General features: G+C 35.1%; 3 protein-coding genes across 4 annotated transcripts; 1 reads left to right on the plus strand and 2 right to left on the minus strand.

The window, feature by feature from the left end:
* Nucleotides 6,723–11,327, plus strand: LOC104701185 (cytosolic isocitrate dehydrogenase [NADP]). Of its 2 annotated transcripts, XM_010416837.2 has the most exons (16): nt 6,731–6,827; nt 8,097–8,212; nt 8,637–8,680; nt 8,763–8,872; nt 8,987–9,024; nt 9,114–9,191; nt 9,261–9,314; nt 9,394–9,495; nt 9,626–9,711; nt 9,813–9,916; nt 10,028–10,096; nt 10,193–10,308; nt 10,449–10,483; nt 10,585–10,727; nt 10,810–10,932; nt 11,028–11,327. In XM_010416837.2, the coding sequence occupies exons 2-16, from the start codon at nt 8,164–8,166 to the stop codon at nt 11,113–11,115; spliced, it is 1,239 nt and encodes a 412-aa protein (XP_010415139.1). In that variant the 5' UTR covers nt 6,731–6,827; nt 8,097–8,163; the 3' UTR covers nt 11,116–11,327. The 2 variants fall into 2 exon arrangements, with proteins under 2 accessions (XP_010415138.2, XP_010415139.1); XM_010416836.2 differs by lacking the exons at nt 8,097–8,212; nt 8,637–8,680; nt 8,763–8,872; ... (1 more) ...; nt 9,114–9,191; nt 9,261–9,314 and adding exons at nt 7,368–7,411; nt 7,494–7,603; nt 7,718–7,755; nt 7,845–7,922; nt 7,992–8,045 and having other exon boundaries at nt 6,723–6,943.
* LOC104704629 (glutathione S-transferase T3-like) lies at nt 13,856–14,512 on the minus strand. Its single transcript, XM_010420683.1, has one exon. It carries the CDS (start codon nt 14,510–14,512, stop codon nt 13,856–13,858), a length of 657 nt encoding a protein of 218 aa, XP_010418985.1.
* LOC104701187 (uncharacterized aarF domain-containing protein kinase 1-like) lies at nt 16,249–21,821 on the minus strand. The gene is made up of 16 exons (XM_010416838.2): nt 21,519–21,821; nt 21,346–21,429; nt 21,004–21,144; nt 20,773–20,843; nt 20,578–20,671; nt 20,238–20,315; nt 19,691–19,757; nt 19,482–19,567; nt 19,294–19,344; nt 18,750–18,797; nt 18,456–18,576; nt 18,175–18,355; nt 17,024–17,161; nt 16,822–16,934; nt 16,644–16,715; nt 16,249–16,559 (listed from the first exon to the last, which is right to left on the minus strand). The coding sequence occupies exons 1-16, from the start codon at nt 21,783–21,785 to the stop codon at nt 16,444–16,446; spliced, it is 1,728 nt and encodes a 575-aa protein (XP_010415140.1). The 5' UTR covers nt 21,786–21,821; the 3' UTR covers nt 16,249–16,443.

Here is a 24,236-nt window from a genome sequence, read left to right on the forward strand (position 1 = left end):
TCAAGTGTTAAATTTTTAAAATTTTAGTGTTTTTATGGTCGTCGTTGAATTGACAAATAATCTTTACTAAACGAGGTAACATGATTTAGTGGAATCGAACTTTAGTGCAAGAAAAATATTTAAAGCCTAATGTTTTTTTTTGTCGTCATTGAATTGACAAGATCTAATTTATAGTTAATCTTTACTAAGCGAGGTAACACGATTTAATGGAATCGAACACCAACGGAATCAGTTGCATATGTGGTGTTGTAACTCCTTGACTAAAGACACTTCTTGTCTAGTGTTCTTATGTGCTCTTGATTGGAACCTATCAATTTTTGTTACATAGAAGTTTTATAAAAAAACAAATATAAGACAAATTTTAGATGAAATAAGAAAATTATATTCATGAATGAAGGAAATTTTTTATATAGAATCGAAAAAAAATTAGAAACTAATGGTATTAAACCGTAACTAACGATGTTATTGAAACTTTTTTTTTTGTGTGTCTAACGAAAATTAGATTATTATTAGGAATGTCTCTTAGATTAATTAAATTCGTACGTCCAATCTCCTCTCCTAGTTAAACTTTAAGGCAAAAGAATGATAAGTGGAGTTTTGATGAGAGACCTGAAACTTCCACATCCAAATGGTTTTGGATAAAGTTTGCTAAGGTTTTAGTTAGATGACTATTCCTCTCTTGAAGAGTCTTTTCATTGTCAACCATCAGAAAATAATCCATCTGATCCGTAAGACGACAAGGACACTCCAAAACTCATATATTCAGTTTTTGCTTCTTTTGTTAGGTGGCAAAAGTATCGCCACATCAAAGATCATCTTCTTTTTTTTTTTTGGTAAACCATCTATGTACATAAATGTTAGAGAGACAAAATTTCACATGTGTCAATTTAGGATCAGCTAAGAAAAACATTTTCCTACACACTAAGATTGATTAAACTATTTTTTTCTGTGTTAAATAATAATTAGTTTGTACAAATTGTAATATATTGTCATATTGATACGAATGCATTAAATAACTACATATAGTATATGTTTGATGTTTCGTGTCGAAACTTTTGTAGTTATGAGCTTATGATGTTAAGAACATTATTGTCAAATTTAAAAACTAGGAACCCTCAATATAAAAAAATTATTTTCATAAATATTTATTTTAATACTAGATTAAGATAAAACTATTCCTCTCTTAAAAACAATGTGCGGGTTCTAAAACTATTTAATAAAATTAATTTTTTAAAAAATATATATATATATATATATTTTGTAAGTGAAAAAATTATCCGGAAATAAATAGATAAATATTTTTAGTTAGAGAAACATTTTTAATTTAATACACTAATTTATATTTTAAAATTATTATACAATTCTTACAATAATCTAAAGCTAAACTATCGACCATCAAAATGTTTTCCAAACATGTTTATTACGAATATTATTATTGTCAAATTTCAAAAACGTTCAACAACTTATTCGCAAAAGGTTTTACATTCAATCAGCTCGTCAAAACGTCGTCTTATTAGCATTCACATACAATTTTATTCTATGTTTTATCACTAATACTGTGTTATTACAACCTAAAATATTTTATTGTTAAAATATTGTAACGCCCCGACCGCCACCTCTTGGTGGGCCCTATGTCCAATCTCAGTCCATGGGCCACCTCTTGGTGGGCCCTATGTCCAATCTCAGTCCATGGGCCACCTCTTGGTGGGCCCTATGTCCAATCTCAGTCCTCTCATTAGGCCCGTGAGCCCATCCATATCCGACGGCCGGTTTGTTACTTCCGGGAGGCTTTAGAAACTTATTACCGTCCCTACAAATCACCACATGATTTTTTCCTGTGTTTTGTACTCACTCGCACAGTTCCGACAGTCATTTCCCGAAAGGTCACCCATTCTAAGACTACTCCAGCATAAGCACGCTTAACTGTGGAGTTCTCTTAGGATCTTTGACTGAAAAGATAAGTGCACTTTGGTGACATAGGTGACCAAATCAATTATTTTAATCCTCTCCGCAAGTCTCTGAAATTGGGATGTCACAATTCACTCCCACTAACAGATCGCAACGTCCGCATTGCGCACCAAGACCGTCACCCCCGACGGTGTGAGTCCACTCGACTCCACACTCGTCTAGGTTCGGTTCTGCTTCCACTTGTAACGCCCCGACCGCCACCTCTTGGTGGGCCTCATGTCCAATCCCAGTCCATGGGTCCACTTTCCTTAATGGGCCTCACGTCCTCTCACTAGGCCCATGAGCCCTTTCATATCCGACGGCTGGTTTGCTACGTCCGAGAGGCTTTAAAGACTTGTTACCGTCCATACAAATCACCACATGATCTTTCTCTATGTTTTGTTTACACTCGCACAGTTCCGACAATCACTTCCCGGAAGGTCACCCATCCTGAGACTACTCCAGCATAAACACGCTTAACTGTGGAGTTCTCTCAGGACCTTTAACCGAAAAGATAAGTGCACTTTGGTGATATAGGTGGCCAAATCAATTTTTTTAAACCTCTCCGCAAGTCTCTGAAACCGGGGTGTCACAAATACGCTCTTTATCACCACTTATAAAATGTATCTTTGAACAAATTAAACCAATTTTGTCTGTTTACTTTCATTTTGACGTCGTTTTTTCACCACTATACTTTGTAGTGACAGTTTGTTTAACCACTAAAATTGTTTACTCAAAAATATTTTGGATGAAAAACTGAAGAGAAAATATCTACATAATTGCAGTGAGTTTATGACCTACCCAATAAAATTTGAGAAATTAAAAGATAGTTAAAAAAATAAAAAGTTATAACCATGATGATATTGGAGTCTTAGGGGCTGTTATTGGAGAGATAATTTCTAAATCCATATAGAATTATAAATTCTAGAAATCCAAACACATGGATTTTGAAATAACATGTTTTATCCTTGAATTTGAATCCTTCTATTTTACACTTTCAAATCCATTCAAATCCATTTAAAACATAATGTGGATTTTGAAATCCAAAAACAAATCATTAAATGAATAACATAGGATTTTAATAAGTATTTGTAAATCATGGAACCAATAACACATCATTTTAATAAGTATTTTAAAATCAATGATTGAATAGCACATGATTTTTTTCTAGATTTCCAAATCCATTAAAATCATAGAACCAATAACCCCCTCTTAGATAATCTAACCTTATATGAGGTTCATCTCCAAATGTCTGTTAGATCATAGCAATCCGATCATCACTCATGATACCATGTTTTATTTTGTTAGCAAGGTTTTATGATCTCTCATGGTTTGTATTTGTCTCTTTGGTGTTCATAATTTTCTAGCGTACTTAAAGTTTTGATTTGATATGGTATATCACTTAATATACATCTTTATGTAATAAGACATATGCTCTATTTTCTTACGGTGATATGAAAATATCTCTTTTTTGCTTTTGGATTTTTTTTTTGTTTGGTAAATATTTTTTAACATTTTTTTCTAGTGATTAACTTAGATATGTGTCAAAATCTAAGATCGTTAATTTGACGCATGTTGCGATCATGTTAAACAGTAATTTGGACACATGTCAACATCTTATTTATATAATTGACATGTGTCACGATCTCGTTAATGAGTAACTTTAACATTAAACTTTATATAATAAGATAATATTTAGATGAAAATGTTTTTCATTTTTAAAATATTTGAAGGAAAGTTAATTTAATTTCTCTAATCTCACATTCGATTTCATATTATAGGCTATATATTAACTACTGCTCATATATTAATATTCATGTTTTAACAAGTATTCACATTTTTTAATAATAACATTAAGAAGTAAAGGATATTTCAAAATTAATATTTGTTCACTAAAACTAAATTATCTATACAAGTATATAACCATTAGTATAGTTTAGTGAATGAAATTATTAGCATCATTTTTGAACTTTTTTCAATATATACTAGATTTTAACCCGCGATACACCGCGGGATAATTTTTTATAACTAAATTTTTTTATGTTTAAGTTATATTGATTAATTTTATTTGTTTTGTTTAGTGTTTAAGATTATATAATTGTATTTTGATTGTTAATTCAAAATTAAGATATTTTGTGTGCTTTAGTATAATAGACAACCCATAAAAACTATATAATCATATTTGTATAAATTCTAACCTGCTCCATTAAATGACCCGCGAGCATTTAAATTTCTTTTAGCAAATTAAAATATTTAGAATATATATATATATATATATATATTTAAAAAAATATTGTAATTATGGGATACTAATTAATGTTAATTAGATTCATTTCAAATATATTTTTTGAAACTAATATAAAGTATGATGTAAACTAATTTTGATACACAAAAAAAATTCTTTCGAAATGCTAATTTTGGGTTTTCAAGAGAGGTATTATATATCATTATTTAAATCACAAATTTATTTTCTAATAGTTAAACAAATACTAAAAAGTGTAGAATGATCAAGTCTAAGTGATATGATCAATAAAACATTTACTCTACTGTTACATACACCTTGATACAATGGATAGTCATCAATACTTCATGTCTTAAACCAAAATATTGAAAATAATAATGTCAGTCTATATAATAAACTTTGTAATTACAATTTTGGGCATTTAATAGATAAGTATATTGAACTCACAAGCTATCTCTCTTGTTAGGAGTAAAATTAACTGAGAGATTTGTGATAAATACAATACGAAGGCCAATAAACAAAAATTAAGTAAACTTAATTTCAAAAAGCTGATAGTAAACCATTCTCTTACTTCTACATATCGGCATATCCCAAAGAATCACTTACCTATAAGGGTTTGATACTTATTTTTATTGAATGTTGCTTGATGAAAAAACAAAACAAATTTTGGTATATGGGATTGAGATATGTGAAACTATATTGTAAATCAAAACTTTAATAATAAATTAGAAATCCATAGAATAACATAGATCTTAATAATAATAGATATAAAGATGATACCTAGGTAGGTATACTAAACTCAAAATTGGCCTTGTTCTCAACATTGCCTTTGCAAGGACTCACCTACAAAGAAAAAATGAAACATGTTTTAATTGGCCCTGTTCTTGTGAAAAACATAATTTCAAAAGCCAAGTAAACAATTAAAAAAAAAAGTAACAATGCTAAAGTAAACGTACCTGTGCTAAATCATTTTCTTAGTTCTCCAAATTATGGAGCTCCTCTTTTGAACATCACATGAGTTGTTTGCCTTTCAATCTTGCTTTGTTTGTTAACAATAAGAAATGTTTATATTTTCTTGAAGTGAACTTAGATAAAACTCATCCCACCATATAACTATGCACGAAAATCACAATCAAGCCTTCTCAAATTACAAAAAATAAAAATAAAATATATATAATATATAATACAATAGTTTCTTAACCAGTAAATCAATAATGCTTGATGAGCAAGGAATCAAACGATCCTTAGCAATAAACCCGAGATTTTTCTGTATGCCTATTTGAGTTGGTAACATTATTACAGAACAATATTCAGTTTCTAAAGGAGATATATACTGAATTAAATGTATTTCTTGGTGACAAATTTAAATATTTGCTTAAACTGATTTTCTTAATTTGGGTTCTCGTGTTTATGAACGTTATCTACGTCATAATAATCATTGAAATTGTAATCCTTTGTTTCTCAAAGTCGGTCGATTTACATTCAACTATCACATACAGTCTTTTAAGATCTATTAAAATAGGTTTTCAGATTTTAATCTTGTTTTAAAATTCAATGCGTAAAGTTATGTTTGGAAACATCAAAAAGTATAGATGATGTCAATATTATTATGACAATAAGTGTAAATAAATTTGTTCGATTAATATAGTTCCATTAAATGTGTTTTCATGAATTGTTATTTTAGTGAAATAGTTAGGGGTTAATGTTGTAAATAAAACAAATTAAATAACCAAAATTTATAGGGCATAATACAAAATGTATTTCAAAAATAATATATAGATTCAGAAGATTAAGAAACATATAAAAATGGAAATGGCTGTCATTAAACAAAAAAAAAAAAAAAAAAANTGCCGCAAAATAGAAGAAATCAAACAAAGTGGATCTGGTTAGGTGGTCAGCATCTTTTACGGAATTGTGATATATGACAATAAATTTTCTATCTTGTGGACCTATCCCCATCCCCCCACCCCCAAAGTGCATGTGAAAGTGACAACTTCTCTGCCTTCTGATCCAACTAATCCATTGTCATATTCATCAACAGTAACCAAAAATGACTTGAACAAACCAAAAGAGAGACATTGATCTGAAGCCTCTTCATGTCTTAAATCTAAATTACCGACCTTCGTAAAAAAAACAAAATTACTAAAATTGAATCTATACATAATTAAACGAAAAAAAGAAAGCCCAAATGGATGTTATGATTTTGATAGCCACAAATAATCAGCTAAAGCTTTTTAATCCGAGGTTTGAAGAGAAATAGACTAAGCAAATGTAGGTAGATTTTAAACTTGTAATTGCATTTCCAAGTTTGTTTTTTTAAAAACGGTAGAGGATGAAACTTTTAAATTCATATAGTTGAACATATCTTTGAATTTTGTTGTTCACTCATCTCCTAGAATTTAGTGGCGGCTAGTCTCTACAACGAAAAATAAAATAAAAGATAGGGACCGAAATGTAATAAATAATAATAACGGGGTCAAAATAATAAAATGTCATCGAACTTTTAAATAGCATAAATACATCTCCGAGGACCTTCCCCAAGCTTTTTTCACCTACTTCATCACTCACCACCAAGCTCTCTCTCCTGCAACGACGATCTGCTTCACCGGCTTGATCTACCCTCCGACGATCGGAAAAGATCCAGTCAGATCGATTCAAATCCGTTAAGTTATTCTTACGAAAAAACCGAAAGCAAAGAAGAAACCATGGCGTTTGAGAAGATCAAGGTGGCAAATCCCATCGTCGAGATGGATGGTGAGATCTCCTTCTCTCTCGATCGATCTCTCTTTAGTCAGATCTTTTCGTTTGATTTGATAACGAAACATATTGTGTTGTTACCTTCGCTTGCTTAGTTTTTATCGAAGTTTCGTTGCTCGTTCTGATCTGAGAGTTAGAGTTTACGCATGTGTAGTCTCGTTGCTCGATTTGGTTTTGGTTGGTGATTTACGTTGTTTTTTGATTTGATCATCTTGTTCTGAGTTTGTATTACGTTACAGATCGGTAAAAAAAACCTTTAGCTCTGTTCGTGAGGTTGATTGATTTAAGTTTATCTAATGAAAAATCTGGGCATGTTTGATGATATGTTGACAAAATAATCGAAATGACGAAATAGTTTCGATATTTGGATGTTTTGGTGTGTTTTACTCATAGTTATGATTCATTGGTCTGTGTGATGTAGGTGATGAAATGACCAGGGTTATCTGGAAGTCGATCAAGGATAAGGTATGAAGCTAAACTTATTTTGCAGTTCATATTTCACGTATTTGTTGTGTATATTGAACTTCGTTTTCTTGAATGTTTTCAGCTGATTACTCCTTTTTTGGAGTTGGATATCAAGTACTTTGACCTTGGTCTTCCTCACCGTGATGCTACAGATGACAAAGTTACCATTGAAAGTGCTGAAGCCACTAAGAAGTATGTGTGTTTTGAGCTTGAAACATTTACTAGAAATGGTTTTGTATCTCTGTTATACTGTGTGTATGTAATATTATGTAAATTTTAAACGTTTGTAATTTTGTTTTGTTATAGGTACAATGTGGCGATCAAGTGTGCCACCATCACTCCAGGTATGTCTTGATAGCTATTTTGCAGTTGAACATTTTTTTACCAGTTTTTTTCTTTTCATTTTACTAAGTATTGGTCTTTTTTGCCGCAGATGAAGGCCGTGTCACTGAATTTGGCTTGAAGCAGATGTGGAGAAGTCCAAATGGGACCATCAGGAATATCCTGAACGGTAAGAAATTGCAAAATTGTCATCCAGTATCATTCTCTGTATCCTTACATTGTGTTTTGTCTCTTACAGGAACTGTTTTTAGAGAACCAATTATGTGCAAAAATGTTCCCAAGCTTGTCCCAGGTAATTATTGACAATGGGCTAGTTTCATTAACNCTCCGACGATCGGAAAAGATCCAGTCAGATCGATTCAAATCCGTTAAGTTATTCTTACGAAAAAACCGAAAGCAAAGAAGAAACCATGGCGTTTGAGAAGATCAAGGTGGCAAATCCCATCGTCGAGATGGATGGTGAGATCTCCTTCTCTCTCGATCGATCTCTCTTTAGTCAGATCTTTTCGTTTGATTTGATAACGAAACATATTGTGTTGTTACCTTCGCTTGCTTAGTTTTTATCGAAGTTTCGTTGCTCGTTCTGATCTGAGAGTTAGAGTTTACGCATGTGTAGTCTCGTTGCTCGATTTGGTTTTGGTTGGTGATTTACGTTGTTTTTTGATTTGATCATCTTGTTCTGAGTTTGTATTACGTTACAGATCGGTAAAAAAAACCTTTAGCTCTGTTCGTGAGGTTGATTGATTTAAGTTTATCTAATGAAAAATCTGGGCATGTTTGATGATATGTTGACAAAATAATCGAAATGACGAAATAGTTTCGATATTTGGATGTTTTGGTGTGTTTTACTCATAGTTATGATTCATTGGTCTGTGTGATGTAGGTGATGAAATGACCAGGGTTATCTGGAAGTCGATCAAGGATAAGGTATGAAGCTAAACTTATTTTGCAGTTCATATTTCACGTATTTGTTGTGTATATTGAACTTCGTTTTCTTGAATGTTTTCAGCTGATTACTCCTTTTTTGGAGTTGGATATCAAGTACTTTGACCTTGGTCTTCCTCACCGTGATGCTACAGATGACAAAGTTACTATTGAAAGTGCTGAAGCCACTAAGAAGTATGTGTGTTTTGAGCTTGAAACATTTACTAGAAATGGTTTTGTATCTCTGTTATACTGTGTGTATGTAATATTATGTAAATTTTAAACGTTTGTAATTTTGTTTTGTTATAGGTACAATGTGGCGATCAAGTGTGCCACCATCACTCCAGGTATGTCTTGATAGCTATTTTGCAGTTGAACATTTTTTTACCAGTTTTTTTCTTTTCATTTTACTAAGTATTGGTCTTTTTTGCCGCAGATGAAGGCCGTGTCACTGAATTTGGCTTGAAGCAGATGTGGAGAAGTCCAAATGGGACCATCAGGAATATCCTGAACGGTAAGAAATTGCAAAATTGTCATCCAGTATCATTCTCTGTATCCTTACATTGTGTTTTGTCTCTTACAGGAACTGTTTTTAGAGAACCAATTATGTGCAAAAATGTTCCCAAGCTTGTCCCAGGTAATTATTGACAATGGGCTAGTTTCATTAACAGTTTTTTTTGGCAAACGGTTTCTGAGAATGTCTTTTTTTTCTCCAGGCTGGACAAAGCCCATTTGCATTGGAAGACATGCTTTTGGTGACCAGTATCGTGCCACTGATGCTGTAATCAAGGGACCAGGAAAACTGACTATGACCTTTGGTAAACTTATTACCTTTCATTTGTCAATTTATTTGGGACTGGCATTGCATAATTTTTGCAATCTCTTCCCATTTCAACTTTCCAATTTATCTGATACTAATAAAATATGTTATGTTGTTGATTTTTTCAGAGGGAAAAGACGGGAAAACTGAAACCGAAGTGTTTACATTTACCGGTGAAGGTGGTGTTGCTATGGCAATGTACAACACTGATGAGGTATAGTTTATACTTCGCTTCCTTTCAACTAGAGTCCAAATTATTTACTCTTTTAGAGATTGTCCTCCCAAGACGATTAATATATTTCTCTTATAATACAGTCCATCCGTGCTTTTGCTGATGCATCAATGAACACTGCTTATGAGAAAAAATGGCCGCTTTATCTTAGCACAAAAAATACCATTCTTAAGAAATACGATGGCAGGTATGTGACTGTTACTTTTCATTATATTATCATGTAGTCCTTTCGCTCATGGTTGATGAGACTTTCACTGTCAATATTTAATTTTGGTTACATATTTGTGTTACTATAAAGATTCAAAGACATCTTCCAAGAAGTCTATGAAGCCAGCTGGAAGTCAAAGTATGAGGCTGCTGGAATATGGTAAGTCGCCTCTTTACCTTTTTTTCATCCTATAGATATCATGGTCCCTTGTGTTACCCCTTCACTGAGAATGACCTAAATGATCTAATTGGTTAGGTATGAACACCGTCTCATTGATGATATGGTGGCCTACGCTCTTAAGAGCGAGGGAGGCTATGTGTGGGCATGCAAAAACTATGATGGTGATGTCCAAAGTGATTTCTTGGCACAAGGTTTGTGTAAATAAATCATAAATGAATATGCCCATAATAAGTACTTATGTCTGTCTTACATATTATTCTGTTTGTTGGGTTCACATTGGTTTCATTTTGTTTCCTGTTACCTAACTGTTTCTTATAATGTGTTGTTGTAGGGTTCGGGTCACTTGGATTGATGACATCTGTTCTGGTAATTCTCACAAATTCTCAGATATATCTTCACGCAGTCTCTTTAGGCTGGTACATGATTCTAAGTTTCTTCTTTTACAATGGCTGTATATTTTTGATTAGGTCTGCCCGGATGGGAAGACAATTGAAGCTGAAGCAGCCCATGGAACGGTCACCCGTCACTACAGAGTTCACCAGAAAGGTGGTGAGACCAGCACAAACAGCATAGCCTCCATCTTTGCTTGGACTCGTGGACTTGCACACAGGTAACAACAACAACGAAATGTCTCTAAATATTTTTTCATTAATAGGATGATGATTATATATAAGCCTATGTCTTTTAAACAGGGCCAAGTTAGATGACAACGCAAAACTCTTGGAGTTCACCGAGAAGCTCGAAGCTGCTTGTGTTGGAACAGTGGAGTCAGGAAAAATGACCAAAGATCTTGCACTCATCATTCACGGCTCAAAGTAATTAATTTGACGATTCTTCTTCCGCCTATAGTTCCATGTTCTAATCAAAGTTTACTTAGATTTATGGTTTGTTGTTACTGTTTTGTTTCCAGGCTCTCGAGGGACACTTACTTGAACACGGAGGAGTTCATCGATGCAGTCGCTGCTGAGCTCAAAGCAAGACTAGGCGTCAAAGCTTAAGAAAATTTGGTAAAAATTCGAACGTTTCAGTTCCTCAGTTTCTTACATGGTTGGTGGGGGTTGGTTGGGATCGGAAGGAATAAAAAAATGTAACTTTTGTGGAGAGGAATGTTGAGAACGATTTGTTTCCTCTCTTATAACGTTTCCAAATTATTGAGACATGTTTCCATTTTTATTCAGAACTCAATTTTATGTTTCTGATTGGTTGATCACATCCTTTTTTTTTTTTTTTTTTTATCGATTCATGAGATTTAGATGTATTTGACCATCTCCACTTCAGAAACCTCTACTAATACTAAATTGCTCAAAATTAAACTAATCATAAAATTAATACTAAACTAATTAAAACAATTCACTTACGATTTTAAACAAAATCATTTTTTCGGAAAATTTTAAACAAAATCATTCTTCCGGAAAACTCCAAAAAAAGTTGCTCAATCATTAAAATACTGATTTTTAAACATTTATTTATTAATTATCAAATTTTAATAATCTAAAATAACAAAACAATTATTTAAATTACATTAAATAGAAAACAATAATATTTTACAAAATTCGGAATATTAAACATATTTTACAAAATTCAGAATAAGTTTTATTGTTGCGTTGCACCAAATTTTTGTCAGATATGCTCAATCAAGTCTTTTTTCAAACGTTCATCCATTTTTGTATCATGAACGTCATTTCGAACGTCCATCATATTAGATAGATTTGTTGGCCTATCTGTAGAAAACGATAAATCCACATGAGAAGTTCCGCTTCCTTCTCCCTGATATAACTTTGATGGATCGTAGAAATTGTAGTCATGTCGTTCGTCTTCCACTATCATGTTATGCAATATGATACATGATCTCATTATCTTGCCTATTTTTCCTTTATCCCAAAAAAGTGTGGGATTCTTCACGATTGCAAATCGAACTTGCAAGACTTCAAATGCACGCTTTACATCTTTTCGGCATGATTCTTGACATTGAGCAAAGAGTTTTGCTTTTTGACCATGTGGAAGTGTAATTGATTGGATGAGAGTCACCATTTTGTATTACTGTCCATCGACAACGTATGTAACTCTCGGAGCTCGACCCTCTAAGATATCATCAAACACTGGTGAGCGGTCCTAAACATTGATATCATTTAATGTACATGGTGGTCCTAAAAATACGTGTCAAATCCATAAATCTTGTGATGCCACAGCCTGTCGGTTTTCTAGATCCACGTGATTGTCCTTTCCATGTCGTGGGACAATTCTTCCACTCCTAATGCATACAATCTATGCTCCCTACCATTCCGGGGAAACCGCGATGTTCTCCAATATTCAGTAATCGTTGGAGGTCTTCCATTGTAGGCCTTTTGAGATACTCATCTCCAAAAAGATTTATAACTCTGTCTAAATTGTTCAAGGCATTTGTGGGCGGTTGTTTCAGCCAGTCGTAAATATTCATCCACCGCATCTGCCGAACATCCATATGCCATCATACAAATAACTGCCGTGCATTTTTGAAGTGCAGAAAGACCGAGCCTTCGAGTAGCATCTCTTCTTTGTCTGAAGTATGAGACTCCATTCTAAATACTATTAACAATACGTACGAACAATGGTTTGTTCATTCTAAAGTGACGACGGAACATAGCGTGAGTGTAAGTCGGATTCTCACTAAAATAATCATTCCATAACCGAATGTGACCTTTTTGCGCTCTCTATTAACGTGCACTCTACGGAATAATGGAGCTGGTGGTACTTCCGTGTGATTGTAGTGGTATTGAATCTCCTCCACTATATTATTAACTTCTTCCTCTACCATTTCATCAACTTCTTGATCATAACTCCGATTAGACATTTTTTGTAATAGAAATTTGGTTTTTTTGTAATGGAAATGGGTTTTTGTTGTAAGGTTTATGGAAATTTGTATTTGTTGTAAGGCTTATGGAAATTTTGTTTTGGTTGTAACACCCAACTTTTTTTTTGTTGTTGAATATTTAACAAGAAAAAATCAAGAGAAGAGAAAAGAAAGGAGAAGAATCAAATGAAGTAGCAGAATTTTTTTTTTTATATATGACATAACAAAAGACACACAACCAAACAAAACCCATTCACGGGTTAAAAATACATAAAGTCGACGAAACAAAACCCATTCACGGGTTGGACAAGCCGTCAGTGTCCTTACAAAAAGCCATACAAACCTTACGAAAGGTAAAAGCCGACCACACTTAACCCTACAGACCAAAGAGAAGCCAAAAATCCATACAATGTGACACTAAAAACAACACCCATTCACGGGTTAAAACACCACTTTGCTTGTTAGACAGATTCCATTAACTTGACAACAAACTTGTTTCCCTTCACGTGACAACGAGACAGCTTCATATGTCGTCCCAAAAACCTGAAACAAAAGAACAAGACAACAAGAGTTAAACACAACACAACTAAAGAACAACACAACAAGAGTAACATAAGAAATGAAGAGAATCAAAACCTAAATGTTTGTCAACATTTGGTCAACGAGTTTGTCTCTAAGTATTACTTCAGCGGGTGTTAGTTCACCCTTGTTAATCAGGCTGGCTAGCAATCGCATTTTGTCGTACCTCTCTTTAGCCACTTGTCTTGATCCTTCATTGTTATGATCCTATCTAACATACCCACAGAACCATCCTCCACATCACTACTCACCGCCGGTTTCTTCCCTTCACTCCTTCTGAAGCAAGCTTAGTCCTCTTATAGCTACATTCATCCGTGATCCATTTCTGATCATGCTTCAATTCCCTCCAGCATTCCTAGAGTAAATGGCTTCTTCATGTCGTTCTTGTAAACCTCATACGCCACAGTCATCACATCATCTTCTGATTCTCCACTCTTCCTTCTTGTACTCGCTTGTGCGTAACACCCAACAAACTTGTTAACTTGGTTATTTATCTTGTTCCACCTAGGACATTGCATAGCCCCTCTTGCGTTTGAACCAGATGCTCCATCATTTGCTGTGTAATAGTCTGCAACCCTCTTCCAGAAGCTATCTATCCGCTGCTCGTTACTTACTACTGGATCTCTGCTTGTGTTTAACCATGCGCTTATGAGATTGACATCCTCCTGTGCACTCCACCTCCTCCTACTTCCTCTGCCTCCCTCTTCTTCATTTTCATCTACCGTAACCTCAATACAGTATTCAGATTGGGTGCTAAAGTTAACAGACTGAGAAGAGAATGCAGAGCTAAAGTGGACAGGCTGAGAAGAGAATGTAGAGCTAAAGTAGACAGGCTGAGAAGAGAATGGGTTGCTAAATTGAATAGGCTGAGAGGTTTGTGTGGTATTAGGAAGAAGACTATTATCATAACCGTTGCAAACTTTTTGAGAATTCAAAAGATCCTGAAAATTATGCGGTGAAAAACCTAAAGGGTTTCTAGAATCCATTGATTGTGTTGTAGAGAAAAAGTTAATGGTTTAGGTTAGTGTTTAACATTGAAGGTTTATATTGAGCTCAAGGTTTTTTAAAAGTTTAAACTAAAGGTTAGACAAAGAAACTAAAGGTTTATTCAACTAAAGGTTTGTAATGAGTGTTTGGTACAAATGAAAAGTATATCTCTATGATTAGACAACTGAAACACTTTTTCAGTAAATCTCTATGTGTAAAAGTATTCCAAAAGTTGTGTTTAAAGTCAATACTAATTTCAAATACAATCATGTAGGGAATAAACCAGTTTATTTCTGTTTTTTTATTAAAAATCAAACCAAATATCACTTTCTTTTGATTAAAAAACCAAACCAAATCGACTTAAAAAATACCAAACAATATCACAATCAAAAAGAACAACAAACGGGTTTTGAAAATTTTTAAACAATCGAGCAAAAAAAACAACACCACACGGTTCATCCCAAACACAAAGCCAAAGAAAATCTAACAACAGCATATGAAAGCTAGAGGATCATACATTTTCAAGTAAGACAGTCCAACCGCTTTGTCCAGTTCATGAACACCACTCTTCACCATTAAACCGCTTTGTCCGGTTGATGAAAACCTCGCACAAAACATGACAAAAGAGTCAATATTAATCACACAATTACACATACAAAACATCGAACGAATCTCACACTCTACTCTTAAGAAAAACACACGGGTTTAAAACAAACATCAAACATTCTCACAATCAAATAGAACAACAGACGGTTCATAACTCTACTACTAAACCCGTAGCTCACAATCTAAAACACAAAGACAAACATAAGCTAACAAGAACATATAACAAAGCTACTCATTCATACCTTTTCAATTAACAACCAGATTAAGCTCTCTTCACCGTTCATCCGCTCCCTCCAGTTGATGAACACCTCGCACAACGCAAGGAAAAACAGTCATCTATCAGACAATAAATCGAATTAAACTGAAACCCATTAACCCTCCAAACAAATATCAAAATCAATTGAACATCAAACAAATCTCAACATCTACGCCTAATCTGACAAATCGACAGAAAACAGTAACCACTCTCAAAATCAATCGAATGAAACCGAAGCCCTAACATTTAAAGGCCATAGGAGATGAATTACAACAACATGCAATAAATCAAAAATGAGAAGACGAACCTTCTCTGTCCGATTCGTTGGCCGGTAGATCTTGTCGTCCGCTTTAGGCCATCAAAAGAAACCTCCAACGTCGTTGTCGCAGAAAAAGAAACCTCCACCGTCGTTGGTCGTGAGAACCGAAGCGTCATAATCTTAGGGTTAAGCCGATTGGAAAAACCATCGCCTTAATAAACAAACAACCCTCCAGTTTTAGCTGGAAAAAATCAATGGATTCGAGGTGAAACGATCCATTTTTTCGGAAACCGAAGAAATAAAAATATTAGTCTATTAATTTTCTTCATTCACAAGGTTCTAAGAATATATAGCTTCCAATTATAACAATAGTGACTTTTATTAGTTCCAGATTCAGCATGTTTAACTTTAAAAAAATTTCATCGTGAATTACAAAAAATACTCAAATAATTATTTTTACATAGCATAGAACCTACAAAAACCAAATTGCTTTTGCAGTATACAATTAACTAGTGAAGTATAAGACGTTCAAATCGCAACTCTATTAGAAACTAAAAGCAAATTGACCTAGCTTTGGTTCATAAACTCGTAAAGCCATTGATCAAACGACAATCTCCATGAAAGGATAGTTGATTTCTCATTGTGGTTCGACCCTAAGTACTAAAATGGTAGGATCATTAGTACATTAAGACTTTAATTGACAATTTGTTTTTTTTTTTGGGGTGCACAATTGACAAATTAATACACAATATTAATCATAATGCCACTTTTGAAGACACTTTTGAACCAATTTCTGCATCATAATAATTTCATACTCTGCATGTAACTCGCTTTACACTATTTGTGATACCGTTGATGAGTTGCCCATAGAAACCGTAGATGGAATGTTTTAGCTTCTTCATCCCTTGAAAGACTTCCATCAATTCTGAAACCACAAAAAAAGTAGTTTGAAATTTACACACAAGAGTTTAAGAGTATAATTTGATCGTTTGGATAGTAGTTTCCTTACCCAGAATAAGACGTAACCGGAGGTAACTCATTAGCATTACAGATCTGGAGATGATCGACTTCTCAACAAAATCTAGAAAATACAAAACCACAATCTACGTTATCTGTGTAAAAATAAAATGAATACGTTCTAATTATCCAAGATCTAACTTCATATCACAGTTCTCAAATCCAGTTACCTGATTCAGAAGGCGGTTTGTAGTCAAGCCCATACACCGTATATTTGGCATAAGCGAGTAGTCTCGTCCGTTTTGGGGCACCTAACTTCAAAGTGATTGACCGCACGAGTCCACTGTGATAGAGTAAAACAAGGAGTTAAGTGAACAAGGATAAACTCTTTCAAGATTTAATAAATAGTAAAACCGAGGATGAGGATTGTACTCTGTTCGCAGTACGGTTAAAAAATCAGGTGGAAGAGACCCCATGAAAGTTGTTACGTCTTCCAATCTCAAAAGCTTCACCTCCTGTTTCAGTTTTTGCCTCTCTTGTTCAGACATCCCTTTCCCCAGTCCTGATTTGCTATTACCAAGAGGCGGGGACAAGAATAAGTCTTTTTTGCATGTAACAATGTAAACGAAAACCAAAATGGCATCGTTATTAAAAAAAGTCTAGTCTACGATTCTAGCTTTACAACAAAACAATGGTGGGGAGCAAACACACATACCTTTCACTAGTTCTTCCAGTGAATATGACAGGGAAGAATTTGGCATATTTTCCAACCCCAAACTGTTTCCCTAATTCTTGTATCTTTTTTGAGTCTAGAAGAATCAGAGCCTCCCACAACCGACAAAAGTCCCGCCTAAACCCTTCATCCAATGATTTACAGTTCCCGTGGTCTAGCAGAACTTTGCATCCAACCGTGAATTTGAAGAAGAAGATTGAACGTTCTATCATGAGAATCTGGAACTAGTAAGAGGTCGAATTGAATTACGAACATAAAAGTACCTAGAGAGAAGCCATTATGGCCTCCGGGAGAAACTAGAATATTTCCCGGATGCGGGTCACCATGTATGAATCCGTGAACAAATATCATTTCAGCAAACACTTCAACCAACACTTTGGCAACCTATAGGAATATGGGGGAGAAAAATTTAATGCTTCCGCAAAGAAATAAGAAACATATATTTGACAGCTCGAATGGTATGCGTATATTTGATAGATCTAATGCTAAGCGTATATTTGTCAGGCCATATGCCAAAGCTGTATCTTTTAACTTATGCCTAAGAAGTCGTTACCAACCTTTTCTGGACTTAATTTGGTGCTTTTGAGAGATTCCACATCGTCAACCTGAAACCTAAGGAAATTGGAGTTGGTTGAACATACAAGAATTACAGTACACACGAGCTGCATGAGGATCTCAAAGGATATAAAATATAATATTATAATGTTAAGTTACATAAGNGGGGACAAGAATAAGTCTTTTTTGCATGTAACAATGTAAACGAAAACCAAAATGGCATCGTTATTAAAAAAAGTCTAGTCTACGATTCTAGCTTTACAACAAAACAATGGTGGGGAGCAAACACACATACCTTTCACTAGTTCTTCCAGTGAATATGACAGGGAAGAATTTGGCATATTTTCCAACCCCAAACTGTTTCCCTAATTCTTGTATCTTTTTTGAGTCTAGAAGAATCAGAGCCTCCCACAACCGACAAAAGTCCCGCCTAAACCCTTCATCCAATGATTTACAGTTCCCGTGGTCTAGCAGAACTTTGCATCCAACCGTGAATTTGAAGAAGAAGATTGAACGTTCTATCATGAGAATCTGGAACTAGTAAGAGGTCGAATTGAATTACGAACATAAAAGTACCTAGAGAGAAGCCATTATGGCCTCCGGGAGAAACTAGAATATTTCCCGGATGCGGGTCACCATGTATGAATCCGTGAACAAATATCATTTCAGCAAACACTTCAACCAACACTTTGGCAACCTATAGGAATATGGGGGAGAAAAATTTAATGCTTCCGCAAAGAAATAAGAAACATATATTTGACAGCTCGAATGGTATGCGTATATTTGATAGATCTAATGCTAAGCGTATATTTGTCAGGCCATATGCCAAAGCTGTATCTTTTAACTTATGCCTAAGAAGTCGTTACCAACCTTTTCTGGACTTAATTTGGTGCTTTTGAGAGATTCCACATCGTCAACCTGAAACCTAAGGAAATTGGAGTTGGTTGAACATACAAGAATTACAGTACACACGAGCTGCATGAGGATCTCAAAGGATATAAAATATAATATTATAATGTTAAGTTACATAAGTAAACCACAACTGAAACTCAAAGAGGTCCCCTGGTTTGGAAAATTTATCCCAAATTCAAATCTATAGCAAAGGGGAAATCAAAATCTATCGCGTTTTGAATTAATCACAGATAATTTCTATCAATTATTTATCGCAAAAAAAATCAGATATAGATTTTTTATTACTAGACAAGTTAAACAGCTAACACAAAAAAATTTAAACTTTTCCATTTTCGCTATAAAGCTTTGAATACTATCTCATTTCAACCTTTCTAAGTATTTAAATTGTTTGAGATGGCTTCAGACTTCATTCTTCACTTATGTCTTCTAAATGAATAACTAATAATTAAGATCTAGGATAACAGATTAACTGTATGAATGATTAACTGTGGAACGTCATTACCTTGAAACCCTTGCAGAACTGCATTGTCAGGACTTGAGTGGTTGTGAACTCCTATATATTTATATGGATGACAATATTAAGAAAACAAAATATCACCTCAACATGTCCTAAGACTATGGGAAAATCGACATCAAAATCAAAGACAATTAATGATAATGGTAGAGTTATGAAAATTCTTTAAGTCATACCCAAAACACCGTGGGAACTGTAATCATTTTGTTATGTTTGAAGTTTTTGGCAATTCTCTCTGAATTTTTTGCCTCTTGTATGAAATCTGTGGACAAGAAAATTAAAGCAGATATGAAATCATCAGATTCACTATACAAAACTCTAGAAAATAAAACACAAACACATGCGCACAATGCAGTGCTTGGTTCTAAAGTTTTAGGTTACTGACCAAGTTCCTGGGAAATTGACTTTACGAATTCATAAACTAGCCAATCAAATCTGTATTCTGGAAATATCTGCTAAGTGGAAGAAAAAAAAATAACAACTTTAAGAAATTATAAACGGCTGCATACGATTTGCAGCCAAGAAATATATGAATCAGAGATGCACACACAGTTCAAGTAACTGCATCATTGATCTCAACTAGCAGGTTCCACAACAACGCAGGCTAAGGTCACAAACTCACAATCACCAGCAAAACAAATGAAACTAGAAGGAAGTAAACGAATGAAGTCATGACCATGCCCAAGTAGCATAAACTACTCCAGGACACAAGAGATATCATCTGCACCAGCAGTTCCCTGTCAATCATAATGAAAGTCCCAACTCCAAAACTATAGGCTCAAATATTTCATCATAAAAAAATTATATTCACATCAAATTCCAGTATCCCAAGATCAGTTGTTTATATGACATCACCATCATTAAAATCCTATTTGTTTCCTTTCATATTTAATGAACATCTATAGATATAAGGCAACAAAAAATACAGGAACCTTGGCGACTGATTTTGAAAGGAACGACATGATCGTTGTATCTAACTTCATGTTCTGCTTCAATCCAGGGTATTGCACCTATTTTAACATCAAAAAAAAAAAAACCCATAAAAACTGAGAATCTGGCAATATTAATATTAACAAGAGGAGCAAGGTTTGCCCCATTTACGTCTTAAGAAAGCAGCATCAGGAATGACTAATGGTAAGTAAGATAGACAGGAAAAGAGAAAAAAGAATATCTACAAAAACCAAGTTTTAAACCTAATGAATGATGAAGACATGGGGTTGTGGCAAAATGAACATAAGCAAAGCAAAAGATTTATCTTGCAACGAAGTTAACCTTTACTGCTACTTCCTGATGATCATTCAGGACAGCATGATGTACTTGAGCAATAGATGCTGCCGCAATTGGTTCCTCATCAAAAGATAAAAATCTGATGTTTAATGTATGAGAGATGTTAAATCAGTACAACATGACACTCAGACTTAATCAGTACAATCATAGATAGTTTAACAATAACTGTTCAAGACTTACATCTCTGTGAGATTTTGACCCAAGTTGCTTGTCAGAACGTGTTTTATTTCTTGAAAATTACAAGGAACTGCCTTCAATGATTTTTACAAGAGAAAAGAGTTTAGAAACAGAACAAACAATTAGAGTCCTTTCTTCAGACTGTTACAAAGTCATATATGTGTCAAAAGACAGAAAAAAGTTCACGCAATACACATAAAGACTTCATCATAACAGACTTAACAGTAAACATACCTGGTCCTGCAACGACGAAAGGGCCAAAGAATACTCTTTCGGAACCAGCTTCAACGTAGCCAAAAACTGACCAGCTTTCACATAAAAACCTTTATTACTTTCACACAGTTTAAGAATTCGTCTAGCAGACCGTGAATGAACCTAACACAATACAAAAACAAACCAAATTGCTTTTGCAGTATACAACTAGTGAAGTATAAGACGTTCAAACGAATTGACCCTAGCTTTGGTTCATAAACTCCTAAAGCTATTCATCAACCATGAAACGAATGTGAGAAATGTCAAATTTGAACATCAAATAACTTCGAATCAGTGTTAAAGAAAACGTATAAATTTGCAAACCTCTGTTAATCTCTGAAGATACTCATCGGAATCTGCTGGTAATCTACGCAGGCTATACTTGTAATCGGCGACGGTGAGAGTGATCTACAAAAGTAGAGAAAATTAGAATCAATGAAATGGATTGGAATGAGAAAATGCTAAAACCAATAGAGTGATAAAGGAAATTTACGAACGGCGTAGATAGCGCGAGAAGAACGGACGACGCCTGCTACAGCCGTGGCGATTTTATTGGAAGGAGAGTCCCGGAAAACAGATACGGCGGTGGCGGTGCCAGTGACGGCAGTGAGAGAAAGGCCGGTGACTGTAAAAGCAAAGATCCGAGGAGACTTGGATCTACCGGGAAATTTGAATTTGCGGAGGGTCTCCATGTTTGTTGAGATGCTCTTTGTGGGGTTTTGGGTTTTTTCGGAGTAACGGAGAAGAAGACGAAGAAGCCTCATGACACTTTCTAAGTCGGGTCGGGTCTCATAAATACAACATACATCCATTATAAATAATCTTACTAGATTTGGGATACAGTATGATTCTAATTCACATCTTTAAGTATTTGTGCTTAGATGAAATATAAAAATAAATTTAAATACTCTTTGGGAATGTTTTGTTGATATAGACACTTTGTTTTAATATGCCGAAAACAAAAAAAAAATATTTATTTCATATGACCAATGAACACGTACATATTATATGATGATCTCAAACAAACAGTATATAACTACAAATTTATCCGTTAATCATGAAAAAAACAAAAAAAGTTTCATTGATTCGGAACAGACATAAATGAGGCAAACTACTACCAAACCAGGAGCTGTGATTGTCACCAGGAGGATTAATGTATTTTCTTCATCACCAATTAGTTGTTTGTTGCAGTTTTGTTTGCAAGCTTCTTCCCAAATTGTAGGAGTAGATTTTTTATGTAGATTTTAAGCACTGTTGGACACAATCTTTGCACACATTTCTACATTGTTTAATTGAGAATGTGAGCCGAAAACATCATCGTTAATATAGCTACAAAGCCTACAATCATGATTACACCGTATATTTTCTTCAATTTTTAAGTTGCCATAATGTACGTTTTTTCTAATGCTAAGAGGGATGTGATGTGATATTTTACTATTATTGCCAACGAAGAGTAAAAAAAAAAAAGGATGATCCATTAGTCAAGAAATTAGCATTTGCTGTAAGCATCATATGCAATGTTTACCATAAATCCATTGACGGTAAAACACATTTTTCTCTCTCCTTTCAGGCGATTTCTAGGGCGAACCCTTTTTTCTTTTCACCCATCCGACAGTTGGCCTCACGCCGCCGTTGAGAATCTTCTTTCTACTTTCCTTCTGGCCAACATCCAAATCAAGATGACTGATGCCACCTCTGAACCCCCAAATCCACATCCTAAGGACACTAGAGATGCTTCCATTTCCACGGCTTTGTCACCGGATCTCCCTATCAACGAATTTTCAACCCGTCAGGTGGACCCTGTCGCAACCAACAAAGCTCCAGAAAACACCACCCCGGTATCGCACCCCTTGCAGCCGCCAGTGGAAGAGCCACCTACCATTGATAATACTCAACTACAGTGGGCCGAGCGATTCAACCCTTCACTAAGAAATCTCAGTAAAGCAGCTCAGCCAATCTTCACAACTGATGGTACCCCGAAGGTACGAGCTCCAGCCTCTGTAATACTCAAGTCAACAAACACATGGAAAGACCACATTATGGCACACTTTCATGGAACTCCTCCACCTGCTGGAAAAATCTTCGTAGACCTTAACCCTATATGGGGGAAAGGAGGCACAATCAACATCCGCTGTCTCCCTAATGGCACTGTCCTCATCTTCATACCCTCAGAACTTACCAGGAAGTGGGTCTTAGAGGTCGGGTGTTGGCAAGCAGGAAGCTGCCTCTTCACCGTTACTGCTTGGTCTCCAACAGCCTCTCTAACACCCATGAAGCTTGTCTCTCTTCCCATTTGAGTTATACTCAAGGATGTCCCACCTCAGCTGTACTCCCTTCCCGGCTTAAGCACCATCGCCTCAGGTATTGGGGAGCCTCTCCATACCGAAAAGCATCAGTTACCTCCACTCTCTGCAGACACAAGGATAAAGGTAGAGATTTTACTCAAGAAAGAACTTCCTTCATCAGTGCTTGTTGAGGATGACGAAAGAAATGAAATTCGTATCTGGGTTGAATACCCGCGACTTCCCCCAAAATGCGACTACTGCAAAGACTTTGGACACTTATACCATCGATGCCCAATTGCTCCGGCCATTTCAAAACAAACCACTCTGCCAGTAACAGTTCATGTTCCTCAAGCCCCCAATATCGTTGCAGTCCACCAAGTTAACTCTAAGCAACAACCTCCTCTCAATCACCAGCCTAAGAAGCATCTAGTCGCAGGGATTCCTATTCCACCATCACCTTCTCACGCAATAAAACCAGTTGAACTTCCGCAAGCGAGCTTAACATCAACTCCATTGGCACAAGTCACCAGAATGGAGCTACCTGCAATGTCCACCCACAAATATTTGGACTCCCCAACGATAGAATCAGCAGGAGAATGGCAAGTAGTTAAGCGCAAGTCAAGCCCACCAAAGGTTGATGCTAATGCTACTGGCCACTCACGGCCGCCTCCTGAGACTAAGGATTCACAAGCTTTGAAGCCTGCTAGTAATGTGGTAAAGACAGCAGCAACAGCTACACAAGTGAAGCCGTTGAAGAACAATGCTCACAAAGCAGCAAAGCCTTCTGCTAAAGGACGACCAATAGGAAAAGGTCGTTCGCATCATCTCGTTTGAGAGCTTCAGCTCTCATCACTTTTTTGCCCACTACGATGATGAATAAAAAATTTTGTTATAATATACGTTGATTAAATACAACCCAAAGGCAAGAAG

Source organism: Camelina sativa, chromosome 7 (genome assembly GCF_000633955.1).
Source record: "Camelina sativa cultivar DH55 chromosome 7, Cs, whole genome shotgun sequence".
Lineage (NCBI taxonomy): Eukaryota > Viridiplantae > Streptophyta > Magnoliopsida > Brassicales > Brassicaceae > Camelina > Camelina sativa.

Coding starts and splice junctions, on each gene's coding strand:
- LOC104701187 (XM_010416838.2), bottom strand. CDS start 21,785: ATGAGGCTTCTTCGTCTTCTTCTCCGTTACTCCGAAAAAACCCAAAAC. Junction 18,577..18,749: donor CCAAATTAAGTCCAGAAAAG/GTTGGTAACGAC, acceptor ATATTCCTATAG/GTTGCCAAAGTGTTGGTTGA. Junction 18,356..18,455: donor CCATAATGGCTTCTCTCTAG/GTACTTTTATGT, acceptor TTGGATGCAAAG/TTCTGCTAGACCACGGGAAC.
- LOC104701185 (XM_010416836.2), top strand. CDS start 6,895: ATGGCGTTTGAGAAGATCAAGGTGGCAAATCCCATCGTCGAGATGGAT. Junction 7,412..7,493: donor GGAAGTCGATCAAGGATAAG/GTATGAAGCTAA, acceptor GAATGTTTTCAG/CTGATTACTCCTTTTTTGGA. Junction 8,046..9,393: donor TGTTCCCAAGCTTGTCCCAG/GTAATTATTGAC, acceptor TTTTTTCTCCAG/GCTGGACAAAGCCCATTTGC.
- LOC104704629 (XM_010420683.1), bottom strand. CDS start 14,512: ATGGATTCTAGAAACCCTTTAGGTTTTTCACCGCATAATTTTCAGGAT.